Raw genomic sequence first — 15,039 nt, forward strand, 5'->3', positions numbered from 1 at the left:
TCACCTTCCAAAATCTGGCCCGCCGACTGGAAAAATTGCCCGCCCCTGGTAATTAGGTTTGTGATGTAATTCCCGGTACAATGATTAAAGGGGATCTCCCCTGATTTCAAGAATTCACCCCCCCCCCCGTATTATTTTTTTTCTACGCACTTGTACTCAATTCCAGAGTTGGTCAGTGACGAAGTACTTCTACTTTTCGAAGTACTTCAAGAAGATTTTGCCTACTCGCACTACTTCCTCAGTGGTTATTATTTCACATTACTATACTTCTACTTGACAGCTTTTAGTTTGTTATGTCAAATAAAGCCTTGGACACTTACTTTTGATTCGCTATTTCTACTTGTACTTGAGAATAAATTTACAGTTTTACTTCTACCTCTACTTGAGTACTGACGGTGATTGCTCTGACCGCCTCTGCTAAGGCCAAACATTTCAACAATTGAGCGTATAAGGCTAATACTCGACATGTTCGGACGTATCGAAACCATGTGATGTGTGTCACTTGCTCAAAATCTCAAAGACGGCATTATCTTTTCATCGGCATAGAACATCACATAATGACGGAAATTTGCGAGTGAATGGCTCTTGCTGTGAATAGGATTTATCAAAAATACAATTCCTAACAGTGGAGTCAGAAGTGTCTGCCATTTAATCTTTAGAAATTGAATATATTCATTACATTATTGAACACGAAGAAGTGTGTTGAATGCTTCCGAGGAAATGTTTTTGTGACTTGTGATTTTTCTTTCTCGTCAATATAAATATAGTTTATTAGTTTCAACTCTATCAAATAATCCACGTCCCAGCACAATGCACGGGGTTCTAAATGAGGAGTCATCAATATGTCTCATTTGTCATGCAGGAATTCAATCAAACAGCGTAGATTGATGAACGATTCATTCATTCCATCATTCAACGAAAGGAAGTGAGCTATGAATGCTCCAGAGAATATGCATTTATGATATGTAATTCGCTTTGTCTAAATGATTTCGATAATAACCCATAAATACCGAGAGTTGCTGACGATATCACAAAGCGCTCGAGGTTGCCAATGCATGAGGCCATCAGTGATCACTGATCAGTAACCACGTACAGTAGCTGTCAGCTCTGGAATTTGACTTCTATTTCTTCGAGGTAAATTTGAATAAACGGTAATGTTGCCTTATTAGTGTTTAATATGGATAATGATTCCGTTTTAGCTTCGATATTTAATTCACAAAACGAACAGACATCACATACTCTTCGAAAATGCTGTTGAAAATTCCGATTCTTCTCATGTGTTGGTTCCTGATTCCACCGCACTTGGCAGGTATAGGAAGAATTCGTGTTGGGATTTGAATTATAGTTGTAATTTTATCGGTTTTTAGCGAAATTTTGCGTGCAAAAATACGTCAACGGTAAATGGATCACGAAGGGAGATTGTGGGGTCGGTATACATATAGTTGTACGTCACAACTGGAAGTTCTAGTCTGTTTTCGAATTTTGAAGGGTCGGGAAAAGATGTCTTCGTTGCAGAAGCAACTTAAAATCAGAGCAGCAGATGAGAAGATAAAAAAGATAGAGAATCGCATTGCAAACGGGAAATGGGTTGTGAGTAGAATTCTGCGTTATAACCAACAAGTCACAAAGTCCCGAGTCGCAAGTCAATTCTACTTTTTTAGTTTTGACTCGAGTCAAGTCGAGTAGAGAGAATTCATATATTTCTGATACTTTGATGAATGCCATTGCAGGTTTTCCAGCGCAGAAAATACGGAAACGTGGATTTCTTCCGAGGCTGGTATGATTACGTGAACGGATTCGGGAATGGTGATGGAGATTTCTGGCTCGGTATTACTTTTTTAATCTTTGGTTGATTCTGACCATGACTGGCGTCATGACTCTACTAGACTCGACGCAATTTGTCTTCGACTCGACAAGACTCGAGTCATTTTCCTAAAAATGAAAGATGGCTCGGCTTGAGTGACTATTTGTATTGTTTATACTTTATTATTTGTGTTGAGTGACTTGCACTCGAGTTATTGCCAATGGTTCCACAAACTCATACGACTCTGTACATTCTATTTGATTAATGTCTCTTGTATCCAGGGTTGTAACCAAGTCACAAGGCTCCGAGTCACTAGTCAATCTCACTTTTATAGTTTTGACTCGAGTTAAGTCGAGTCCTCTTCAATTCACCACCGAGTCAAGTCCGAGTCCAAGTCATCGAGCGGAGGGTCGAGTCTGAGTCATGGTATGATGACTCGAGTCCGAGTCCAAGTCATCGTGTTGACTGCTCAGTTTCCAGTTGAAGCGTTGGTAAACCCACTTTTCGAAATTACAATGAAATGTCGGTCTTGGCCGTTTGAATCTCGAGTCATATGACTTGGTTCGAGTCACGTGCAATGACTCGAGTCCAGGTCGAGTCAATACACGGATTGACTCGAGTCGAGTGGAGTCATTTCCGCATTTTGAGAAAATGACTCGAGTCAAGTCGAGTCGTCAGAAAATCGTGACTTGAGTCATTACAATCCTGCTTGTATCAGGTCCGACACTTGAAAAATAGGCCCAGAAACTGTTTGAATAAAATTTTAAATAAGTTCAACACGAATACGTGGTGCATATAAATTTTGTTGTTTGTTCTATTTCTCGCGCCCATCAAGGACGGAATACATATTTGTGAATCTCATTTGAGTTGAAATCGCTGCAACTATTTCATGAGGCTTTTGCCTAGAACAAAACTGATTCAGATTTGAGAAAGGCGGTTTTGGCAAATTTAGCCAATATGAATAGGACTGGACTTGATAAGAAGGTTTACGGTCACGGTACATCAACAAAATAGAAGACGTGTGTGGCTGTGGGTTTAGTTAATACATCATGTTTTGTGTTTTTTGGTTAGCGGTATCTATCTCTATGTTTGTTATAACTTAAAAGGTCATTTCTTCAGGCCTGGCAACAATGCATCAATTTACAAAGGGCGGAAACATGGAGCTGAAAATCAAAATGATCACGAGAGATGGGATCTATTGGTTCGCTAAATACAGGTGAATATCAATCGCAATTTCGCTGCATTCTCATGCCATCATAGGAATTTAGGAGGTGCAAACGCTCGAGTTCGAGAGGCTTGAAGTAATTTTTTTTCAATATTATGGCTTTTCCAGTTCCTTCCGCATCGGCCCCGGATCCGACTTCTACAGACTGCACGTATCCGGATTCTCCGGTAATGCAACCGGAGATCACCTCTCATTTAACAACAACGACAAATTCTCAACGAAAGACGCGGACCACGACGCTTGGCCAGGGAATTGCGCTTCTTACGGCGAAGGAGGCTGGTGGTTTGAAAGCGATGTCTACGGATGCGGCTCCAGCAATCTGAATGGAAACTTCCACAAAACAGGTTTGAAGGGGATTTGGTGGAATCATTTTCTGCGATCCTCGGAGATGAAGTTCAGGAAAAGGGCGTGACGTCAACTCGCCGTTGCTATACTCGGTTATGTCGTTACACACGTCTTGCAAAGCGACTCGATATTTTCAATTGTCACTCCCAACGTCACAGTAGAAGGTTCGTGGCGTGAGCGCACGGCCGACAAACCGTTCAATAACCATTGAACATATGAAAACATAACGATGGCAGCTCCAACATGGACCATATCCACTATGCATGAGCCAACAACTATACGGAGATGTACCTTTTATTTTACTCATTGCAAATTATGCTGATTACAAGCACACACACTCTCACTGCTAATAGACATTAATCATTATTGAAATAATGGAGTAGTCAAATAGCGTTTGTCTACGTGCACTTACTCAAGCATCCAAGGATTAGGGCTTGCAGTCTTTCTTGATTATTTGTTTGACCCACGCAGCTAAGCTTCACTGCAAATATTTTAAATTTTGTCAAGTGGGAAGCGGTGTTGGTTATATTTTACATAAATTTTAAAAACCAGACGATGTCTTTGCTTTGTCACAGTATGGTGGGATAATTCCCAAAATTGCATTAATTTGTGACCGCATCGCGAATACGCATATTGCGATTTTCTTCCCCTGTGCAACTGGCTACTTTGTAATGCCTGCAGTCGGACCTCACCAGTTCTCCTCTTTTTTTTTTTTTTTTGTTATTTGTCGGCCCCCATCACCATGTACCGTGTTGTTTGTGGTGGGGGTCTTTTGCCTAATTTTCATGTTCTTCCGGCGAACTGGTCCCGTCCTTCCCTGACCTTGTTCTATAATTAATATCGCATTTCATGTGTGTGATTTTCGCCTATATATTTATCGCTTAATTCAATCTTGTTCCCGCCACCGTAAATGGCGGGTATTGATCCGTTTATATTCATTTATATTCGAGGTGACCTAAGTCGCGAATGTATTTATTTTCAATTTCATGTTTCCTTTCCCATGATACATGGATGAATAAAATACTTGAAACCCAAAAAATAATTTGCAAATAATGTCCAATTTTATACAGGTCAAGGGTGGCCAACCTTTTCGGCCAAATGGCCACATGAGATTTACCAACCATTGCGCGGGCAACTGGAATGTTGAAAACCTTTTTCTAGTGGTCCGTTAGGAGCGGACCGAATTCGGTAACATTGAAAACAAGACTTACATTACTACGCTATATAATTGATACTATTATATCATGAAAACTCCGTGTGCAACTGTACAGTGCGCGGGACCGTAACAGCACTTCGTCAGCCCCCTTCCCCCCAAAAAAACGTTGGTCTTGGGCCCCCATGGGGTGATGAACCAAACTTCTGGCTTCGCCCCCAGACCACTCTCAGGCTATACGCTGTTTACCGCTACTTATAATCTATATTGGATGTCCGCTTAGTGAATCGACTTTTCTCGCCTAAACACGTGCAGCGCGAGAAAATTCTCTAATTCATGATTGAATCGGTCAATATGGTCGGGAATTGCATAAATATTGCTATCAAATTTCATCCTCACTCTGCTCACGTAAGCTGATTTACCGGTAGAGCTGAGTGAGACGTGTTTAAAATTTAAACATCTTCGGGTGTGATACCCGCTGGCAGGAACGAAACAGCACTTCGGTTAGTCAGACCCCAAAAAAACTTGAGTCTTGGGCTGATAAACCGACCCCATGCAGGTTGTTCGCTTTTGTCACCAAGTTATAGTTGTACTGTTTAGTGAGCCAGCACGAGGCGCGAAAATTTTCGATAATTCATGATAAAATCGGTCAATAAGATCGGGAATTGCATACATACTGCTATCAATTTCTTGTCCTCTCTGCTCACGTAATCAGATTTTCCGGTAGAGCTGAGTGAGGGAATTGCATATATATTGCTATCAATTTCTTTTCTTCTCTGCTTACGTTATCAGATTCACCAGTAGAGCCGAGTGAGGTGTCTTGGAAACTGTAGGGCCCGTAAATAATAATTAAACATCTTCGGGCGGGCGGACCCGTTGATATGACTTCGATACATGATGTTATTTCGTGACCTCCTGTCTGCTATATCAAAAAATATAGAATCGCCGAAAAGTACTAAACTAAAAGATCAGACGATTTTAAATTGGTACTTCTTCACTGGCATATAATTTTTCCCTGCGGGTAGCGGGATGGTATTTGTCTTGTGAGGTTCAGATTGCCAAGACAGGAACATTCGGCGCCACTTCTTTTCGGCCTCATTCTGGCACACTTCTTGGAGTCGCATGTTACATGGCTTAAAACTTTATATGTCTTGGTGCGTCGTGATGTGGTAATGGCCAACACCGATATGCCTATTTCCATAAATTTTGCGTCTTTTCTTGGGCAAGAGAACCCAACGATCAAGATAGTCGGCAACTTGAAATCGCGCAATGCACGAAAAAAATTTGAAATAGTTGCATAAGTTTTCAAAAACTACGACATAGTTTAAGCTAATTCACGAAAAAATTTTGGGCTCTCTAGGCCGAGGTGGATGTTAGAGTGAAGCATCGCTACTGATGCGTGTCGTTCGATATCCTCATATCTGTTCGTTACATCGCATTGTGTCTTATCGCAGTGTACATTGTGTGTAACTTGTTCAGATGAAAATTATAACCCAACGATTATTAATATTGATATTGATGTGAAATGACCAATCGAGCATTCAATGCTCACAACGGAGGAAAATAGAGTCGAGACTGATAATTGAACTCTTGATTGGAGCGCTGCGTAATATTCCAGTATTATGGAAAATCCCCTAGAACTTCGCGCGCGAATCATTACACTGAATATGCTATTCTGTCTCAAGTGATTGAACTATTCAGCACGCCCTCACTATTGGAACACTTATATAGTAAAGTCAGCAGAAAATCCAACACACTATGGATTAAGGCAGAGGCGGGCAACTTCTACAGTCGGCGGGCCGGATATGGGAAAATGAAGCACTTGGCGGGCCGGATTACAGAATATATACATTATACATTATACCTCAATTTATCCACCTATACAAGGAATCCATTGTATTTAATGTAAACTTCAAGTTTAAAGCATAGTGTCAGAATAGTATTTATTGAATTTATTTACAGCAGCTATTGAAGTCAATCAGAGATCTGTGGTCGTTTAATATTGTCAACTAGTTTTTTGAACTCTGGTTGCATGTCGTATGTGAAAACACTTAGTAAAGACTGATCGCGCACATCAGTTATACTGGAACGCGGCCTTCCTCGTTAATGTTCGTGGCAGTGTTGGGATCAAGTCACTACCTTCGAGTCACAAGTTATCTCGAATCATTGCACATTTTGACTCGAGTCAATTCAAGTCAAGTCACTTGATTTTCAAAGGTGACTCGGGTCAAGTCAAGTCACTCGATATTTGGAGGTGACTCTAGTCAAGTCAAGTCAAGTCGAGTCACGAGTCAAGTCACGAGTCAAGTCACTAGTCAAGTCAAGTTGAAATTTCAAAGTACTAGACATGATTCAAAGTCATTACATTTTGCTAACTGTTTTAAATACAAATGAAGTACCCATTTATTCGGAATCGACGAACGAATAAACAGTTTGTTTGTTCGTTTGTTTTGAGGTATTCATGGTGTTTGTCGACTACTACGGTCATTTACACCAGGTCAATATTCTTCATATTTATTCCTCAACTTGCCGACTCCCACGGCCCATTTCTAGGCTTTGTGTAAGACACCGCTTACGCGGATTAAGTGGCGAAGAGTAATGGAATGAAGAGTTGATTTTACTCGCAAAAGGCGCCGTATCGCTCACGCATACGCAGAACTGCTCAACTACGCAAATATGACGGTGTAGCCTCAGTCTTTAAATATCAGCCAAAACACAAGATAACATACAAAATCTCAGAATGTTTAAAAATGATAATGTTCAATAAGCTACCCACCTACCTATCCACGATATACAATTATAAACGTATGAGCGATATTCGTTTGATTTAAATTATATACAAGAGGGTTGGTTGAGGTGAGCAAGTTTACGACAACGTAAGCTGTTGTATAAGCTCCGATCAGTGTTGTTGGTGATCAATTTATTTGTGATATAACAATAGAGGCTCTGCGAACTTATGGAAGATATAGCGATTTAGCCAACATCAATTAGTTGATGACTTTAAATTGACTCGTAAATTTTGCTTCGAGTCACGAGTCAATCTGCATTTCTGAAGCGTCGAGTCAAGTCAAGTCATTTTTCCAAGGTGACTCGAGTAAACTCAAGTCATACGAAAAAGGTGATTCGAGTCATCCCAACACTGGTTCATGGTAAAAAATGTTAGTAGACCCGAACCGAGCAAGTAATTTAATGTCCATCTTTCTCAGATTCGCAAACTTGGATTCATTCTGTGACGCATAAAATTTGTCAATACATTCAAAATAAAATTTCACTTTCAGAGTAAAAACTCTCGGCGGGCCGGACAAAATCCCTTCGCGGGCCGGATCCGGCCCGCGGGCCGTATGTTGCCCGCCCCTGCATTAACCCTTTTGCTGCCGTTCATTGACTCTCTCGCTACTGCAGCCTACAACCTCTAGTAACCCTATCGCTACCTGAATCATTGTTGCTTTCTGGCAGATATATTAACCTTATGTTGCAAGACAGAAGACATCACAATTTGACAATATGTTTTCATGATCTTGTTAGTTATATTAAAAGCCACCACAAGCATACATTCAAAATACCGGTCAAATACAGACAGTGAGTCATATAAAATGTATAAAACGACATATTGATTTCAGTCGAGATACAGAGAGCTCTTCTTCCGGGACAAGTTTCATACAACTATTCCTGCTCTTGAATGGAAATGCAGACACGATCTGGTGTATAAACAAGTGTGTGCCCTGGCGGGAAGATGGAATCAAGGCAACATGGAGCTACCATCAGCAGCCAACTCACTGTGTGGCACGCTAACTTCATTCAGAGGCCAATTGTGAATGATTTCTCCCAAGTTTAGGCTTGGCGTGGTCTCTGATATCTGGGTAATTCCACTGGCCTCATATTCGTGCGATGTACCGTCAGCCAGATATCATTAGTAGTGATAATCCGCTGATCACGGACATTGCCGCTGCAGTTAGAACCAATGCTTGGAGGATGATATTTTATAAACTGTTGCCTTCTTCAATGCTGCATTCTTTTCAATCCACCATCAGAGTTATACGGATATTTTGGCATTGAGGTTATGGGTTTTGTCGTTGAAATCAGGTTTTTTAACATTATGTTCCCAGGTCAATTTTACGCTCGAAAATTAATTATTATGTTGGTAAGATGATAATGTCGTGATGTGCACGTACTTCAGGTTGCAATTATTGCAAGGGTATCTATAACCTTTTAATCCTACATATCCCTACGCCGTTGTCGATGGATTTCGTTGTAATTATAACAGCGTAACGAGTTATGGTAACGAGTGTTGAGACACTGTTTCACTACAGCTTGTAAAATGAGAGGGGTCGGCGTGATGCGATGGGGCTTTATTGAATAATACCTTCCAGGTCGCAGAAAGTCGGGATCATATGGGAAATCAATGGAACTGTAAACGATTTCGGACTTGGGTGCTGGTATCACTCCAATAGATTTGTCGTGTATCAATAAGGAACATCACTATCATGTTTATCTGTAGCCTATACTACACTATGCGCATAGGTATCTGAGTATCTTCACCTCCAACAAGGACACGCAGAGAAAGAGACAGTCGGATACCTTCAGAAATTAGTCAGAGGGGTTGGCTATCAACACATTCAAAAATACCCTGAATTTCATGATTTGACTTTTTTACGAAGCACGCCGGTCATCTCTGGAATAATCTTTCGAAAGTTACTTTCAACTGGCCATGCCTCGGATATGGTATATGGCATTGCTTAGAACATTTGCGGGGCGGTGATATAATACGTTATTGAGTATTGACGCCGCGCACCAATAGCTTTATAGCAATGCGTTGAGAGGAAAACAACATTTCCTTGTGGACTTTGCTGTGCTAACCGAGACAATGTATACTATGAACTGTGGTAATTTCAATATCATGGGCTAAAAGTTAGTTCTACTACTCCATAACTATATATATAAGACTGTCAGTCTCCAGTTCCACAGCTATCTTATAGCTATCTGAGGGAAATATAGGATCTGAATTTTTCTGGGTTTATTTAGCGTCCGCATTTGGGTTTTTCCGAAATATCCCACTGACATCCCTGGTGACGACAGCAAGTCGTAGGTGTAAGTTGAGGTACGAGCTAAAAATTTAATCGGAGATTAAATTGTACCCCTTTAAATATATGTCAAATTGATTATACGAATTGAATTGTTCCAAATGGCTGAAATGTCTAAGCTTCGACAATATCTCGATACAAAACTATCGTGGGTCTTACAGCTGTTGCAGATCATATATCCGTAAGTTATGTTAGCTCTATATCGGATAACTTAATGGTAAAATAGGGTTGTTTATTGGTTTCTTTCGGTGCCCACGTGATTGCTGCATACATGGTTACTTCGACCTGATGAAGTCGTATACATACGGATTACGCTTTTGCCCACATTGTTCCACGCGTCATTTGATTGATAAATCCATGGCCGTATTTGAATATAAGGAATTGCAATAAAAACATGCTATTCATCATAAATGCAGTTTTAGCCCGAGTAGGAGCTATGAGTAAGATACCCCAGTTCATTTTGATAGAGTTCAGGATGTATTGTTGAAGGCTTGCAGCTCACACGAGTCACACCGATCTTTCAATAAAGTACAGCTCGGCGACATAACAAGGCATAAATGACACACCCTTACATACCCAACATGTATGTATAGCATATTCTTAGTCATGTCATGTTACCTTTCTCTTTATCTCTCTCTTTATTCATGGTGTTTGGACTACATTGGCGATTTTACACCAGGCCGATATTCTTCATTTTGATTTCGTATTATCCGGTTTTTAATACATCTGCTTACGTGGGTCACGTGGCGAGGATATATCTAGATCAGTGGTTCCCAACCTTTTTCGACTCATCGCCCTCTTTTGAAGCTCCACATCGATCATCGCCCCCCGAATATTGGGAACCGAAAAAGGTCAACTTTTCGGCTCGACCTCGAAATTATACTTTTACAGCTAAACTTTCGTTGGGGCGCCTATGGACAATTAAACATGTATTTATATATATCGAAGTTATCGGTCAGCACTAGGGCATTCCTTTTCGGCCAAGGTCTTCTCGCTGCTGATCGTTCTGGCATACTTCTCGGAGTCGTGTTACATGGCCTATAACTTCATATGTCTTGGAGCGTCGTGGCGCAGTAATGGCCGTCGCCGAAGTCTCCATTTCCATAAATCATGCGTATTTTTGTTTGGAGAAGGGTACCCCAAAATCAATATATATGACAATATTAAATCGCGCGCAGCGCGAAAATATTTTGAAAAAGTTAGAAGAATTTCTAAAAAAAATTACTCTATAATTTATGTTAATTCACGAAATAATTTTGGGCCCGTTCCAGTTCGCCCCCCAAATTGGGGGTTTGGGGTGCGGCAGTTACGGTCCTGACTCCATGCAGTCGTTTTAACGCGCCATCGCCCCCCTATCGCCCCCTCCGTCCGTTTTCGCCCCCTGTCGCCCCCTTTGGTATTTTCGCCCCCCTCGACCGCCAAATCGCCCCCTGGGGGGCGATATCGCCCACGTTGGGAACCGCTGATCTAGATAAACATTACGGTAAAACATATCGACTCGATCTCGGTCGGACTCGAACCAGCAACCCGTTGGTGACATCGCTATCTCGCCAACTAGTTCGTGCCGAATTTATGAAGTCACGTTGTTGTTGTTGTTTGTAGTATTCATGGTGTTTATCAACTGCTATGGTCATTTAGACCAGGCCAATTTTCTTCATTTTTCATTCCGTAGATGCCGACTTATAGCACGGCACACTTCTAGTCTTTTTATAAGACACCGCTTACACGGAAGAGGTGGCGAGGAGTAATCCACATAAACCTCCAACACTTAGGTAGGAATTCTGGAATCGACCTCATTGGTGTTGCAGCTGTGGATTATATCACTACGCTATCTCGCCACATGAGGTCACGTATTTGTATGATGCACAATAGTGATTGATATCGCACCCAATTTTTTCCATAGAAAGCTACACTATATAATTGGACAGAGTGAAGTAAGTAGAATACAATTATATCTTGAAATCAAGTAAAACATTTTGACCTAAATTTTGAATTTCTCTCTCTGGCGACAGAAACATAATTTGTAAGCCGTGTAATTCCAAAGAAAATTAAAGAATATAATACGGTGATAATTGATCAGTAATTCTGGCTCTTCAAACATGCAGCATCCAACGCCGTATGGAGACAATTTGGAAATCCATACCGGTACTGCAACACTTGAATGTGATGTTTGTGGTAAGAGATTCCAACAAAACTCTGCCTTGACGGCACATATGGATATGCATGCTGGCGTCAAAAATCATGGATGCGTTATTTGCGGTGAATGATTTGTTAGGAAATCCAACTTGAAAGATCATAGCAATATACATGTTGGTGTCAGAAATCACGGATGCTATATTTGCGGGAAACAGTTTATCAAGAAAACCTGTTTGAAAAGGCATGTCGATATGCATTTCAGCGTAAAAAATCATGAATGCGATATTTGCGGGAAATCATTTCTTCTAAAAGCCCATTTTGCGAAGCATATGAAAATACACGCGGGTGTGAAAAATCACGAATGCACTGTTTGCGGGAATAATTTTTCCAATCGTGCAATTTGAACCGGCATATCAAGATACATGTTGGTGCCAGAGATCATGGATGTTTTATTTGCGGCAAAGAATATACTGAGAAATCCACTTTGAAATTACATATGGATATACATATCGGCGACAAAAATCATAAATGCTATATTTGTGGGAAAAGATTTACTCGGAAGGGCGTTTGGAAACGGCATGTGGATAGACATTCCGAAGTCAAAAATCATGAATGCGAAATTTGCGGGAAAGAATTTGGTCGGAAAGACTATTTGAAAATGCACATTGGCAGACACTTCAGTATGAAATATCATAAATGCGATATTTCTGCAAAAACTTTTAATGTTTTGTCATATTTTAAATGACATATGAATAGACATTTCGGCGTTAAAAACCATGAATGCGATATTTGTGGAAAAGGATTTACTATGAAAACCATCTTGAAAAAGCATATTTATACACATTTCGATATCAGAAATCATGAATGCGAAATTTGTGGAATGAGATTAACTAAAATATTTAATTTGAAGAACCATATGGATACACATTACGGTGCCAAAAATTATCAATGCGATATTTGTGGGAAAGGATTAAGCTCGAAATCCTGCTTGAAAATGCACATGAAAACGCATTTCGGTGTCACAAATCATAATTGCGATATTTGTGGAAGAGGTTTCACTTATAAATCCAGTCTGGAACGGCACGCTAGTGTCTACCAGATTCGTAACTGATGTATTTGCTGAAAACAATTATCTCGAATCTTCTATTTGAAAAGGCTTATATGCATATGTGTACTGGTGTCAAAACCATGAATGCTATTGTAATGGAAAGCGACTCCAACTAATATCTTGCTCAAAGAGAATTATGGATATTCATGCTGGTGTCACAAACCATTATTGCGATCGTTACCTCAAGATATTTCCCGAAAAATGCTGTTTGAAACAGGTTTGACTTAGGTCTACCACATGCCCGATTTTTGTAGGATTTGAAATTTCTTTTGTCCAAATGTACTTTGTCGAGTTGGTTTATCATACTTACGATAACGCTTTTAGCTGCTACGTCTTTATTTCCAAAGAGAACTGTAGGCACTAGGCAGTCTGTTTGTTTCTCGAGTATCCTGTCGGTTGTATATATCTTCAATGATATTTCGTTCGGACAATTAGGCGATTCCTTTCTAAATGAACATTCGTTTTTGGCAAAAGCTGAGGAAACCGCAAAGTATTACTGGGCCGAATAAATATAATGATAAATTTAAATTGTCGCTTCATTGTCTACTTTTGCTTTGCTTTCTATTTGTAATTTTTGCCTGCACCTACCAGGGAAGTATCAATTATCATCACACTCAAACGTAACAATTCTATTTTCGTGTTACTTACCGGCAATATGGTCGGCCCAGCTGAATGAGTTAGGTGACTCAAATGTACCAGATATGTGTTAGTTGTAGTCGTTATTGCTATACTATGGCATTTTATCGATGTCATAGACAGAAACAATACTTCCACTAATAATCAACTATTTGTTTCTGATGCTCATTTCACATTAATGCAATTAGTAATATACGGAATAGATGTGTCAATACATTCACCACGAAAATGCCCTTCTTCGACTACTCGTGATTAAATGGAAACTTATTGATCTCATTTTCTTCATGTAATATGTACATTTACACACATGTTGTCTTCATTTGGGAAATTAATACAATCCTGATGCATATCGGTAAGTGCTAGATTACGGAAGGAGAACCGGGATAATATGTTCTGCCTTTTACCGACCGGAATTACACAATAAGGGTATTAGGTGTCGTAGCAATTCAAAGCAAAGAGAATCACGCAACAAATGACATTGACGTACCAGACTCATTCATCAGTACAGTGAGTAGGATCATTCAAACCAGTGGTTCTTAACCATAGCGCTAGCGGCGATGATATCCTATGGGAGCAATGAAGAATCATCGATTTTTCAGTGGATGGACTAGTACAGTGGGTATTAAGCCTGCCACCAGCGTGGCGCTGCGAGCGATTTGGAAAAGGCCGGAAACACTCAAGCGTCGATATGGTGGGCGCTTAGAAGACATGAGGAGGGGTCACTAAAGAAAAGGGGTGCTAATATTTTGGTGCTAAAGTTGTACTTTTCATTGAGAGGAAAAGTTTGATAGTATAATTATAGTTTATATTTCACTGTGATCTCGTTGCGAATTTACTTTTGACAAAATTCATCAAATATCCCAATTTCTATCGAAAATTCCGAATGTTTATCCCTGGCTATAATGCGTTCAAAGTTTTAAAATAGGTTCTAGCAATTCATGATATCCTTTTTATACCAGGAATGTACACGAATCAGTACATACCAATTTTCATTTGCTGGATCATTACCAAATGAAATTGTTACGTATAGCGATTTCAATTGTACCACGATCACATGAAAATAAATGCTTCTACTAATTTCATTAGGTGACGAATTCCATCCCAGTCTAAAATCATTATTATAACACTGCTATATTGAATAGAACGATATTTTGTCATCATGAAATATATGCTACATAATGCTTTTGTTTTATTCAAAATGCATGTTTTAAGGGTTTTTGTTATTTTATCGCAGTTATTGATGTGCACATGTATTCTGTAGTTAAAGTCCAAAATGTATAATGTTGTGGATTTTCGATTTTGTCACTCACCGAAAATGTAGACTTTCAGATTAGCTTTCTCCTGGTTAAACATTAGGAACCACAGGAACAAGGATAAGAAAACTCGTGGTGGTCTAATGCCGTTTCTTGGAAACAGCAAGCTTTCAGCTGACAATGGTTTTCTGGCAATCAAACAATCCGGAAATGTTACTTTGTAGATCAGTCATGGCTGGGGTTCGGGAAGGATTGAACAGTCCTGTAACAAGTGAAGACGCAGTTAGTTTAATGAGCC

At 40.0% G+C, this 15,039-nt stretch overlaps 1 protein-coding gene across 1 annotated transcript; it reads left to right on the forward strand.

The window, feature by feature from the left end:
• Positions 1–985: 985 nt before the first annotated feature.
• LOC145435782 (ficolin-2-like) lies at positions 986–4,416 on the forward strand. The gene is made up of 7 exons (XM_080313054.1): positions 986–1,134; positions 1,200–1,309; positions 1,368–1,426; positions 1,489–1,590; positions 1,731–1,827; positions 2,924–3,020; positions 3,138–4,416. The coding sequence occupies exons 2-7, from the start codon at positions 1,249–1,251 to the stop codon at positions 3,439–3,441; spliced, it is 720 nt and encodes a 239-aa protein (XP_080169180.1). The 5' UTR covers positions 986–1,134; positions 1,200–1,248; the 3' UTR covers positions 3,442–4,416.
• Positions 4,417–15,039: the final 10,623 nt, after the last annotated feature.

Source organism: Botryllus schlosseri, chromosome 3, assembly GCF_051294905.1.
Source record: "Botryllus schlosseri isolate E-star chromosome 3, Bs_hap1, whole genome shotgun sequence".
In the NCBI taxonomy this organism is placed as follows: Eukaryota; Metazoa; Chordata; class Ascidiacea; order Stolidobranchia; family Styelidae; genus Botryllus; species Botryllus schlosseri.

What these genes read in the sequence shown, in the direction of transcription:
- LOC145435782 (XM_080313054.1), top strand. Translation starts at nt 1,249, where the DNA reads ATGCTGTTGAAAATTCCGATTCTTCTCATGTGTTGGTTCCTGATTCCA. An exon ending in GATTCCACCGCACTTGGCAG is followed by an intron (nt 1,310 to 1,367) that starts GTATAGGAAGAA and finishes ATCGGTTTTTAG; the next exon opens with CGAAATTTTGCGTGCAAAAA. An exon ending in TTGCAAACGGGAAATGGGTT is followed by an intron (nt 1,591 to 1,730) that starts GTGAGTAGAATT and finishes ATGCCATTGCAG; the next exon opens with GTTTTCCAGCGCAGAAAATA.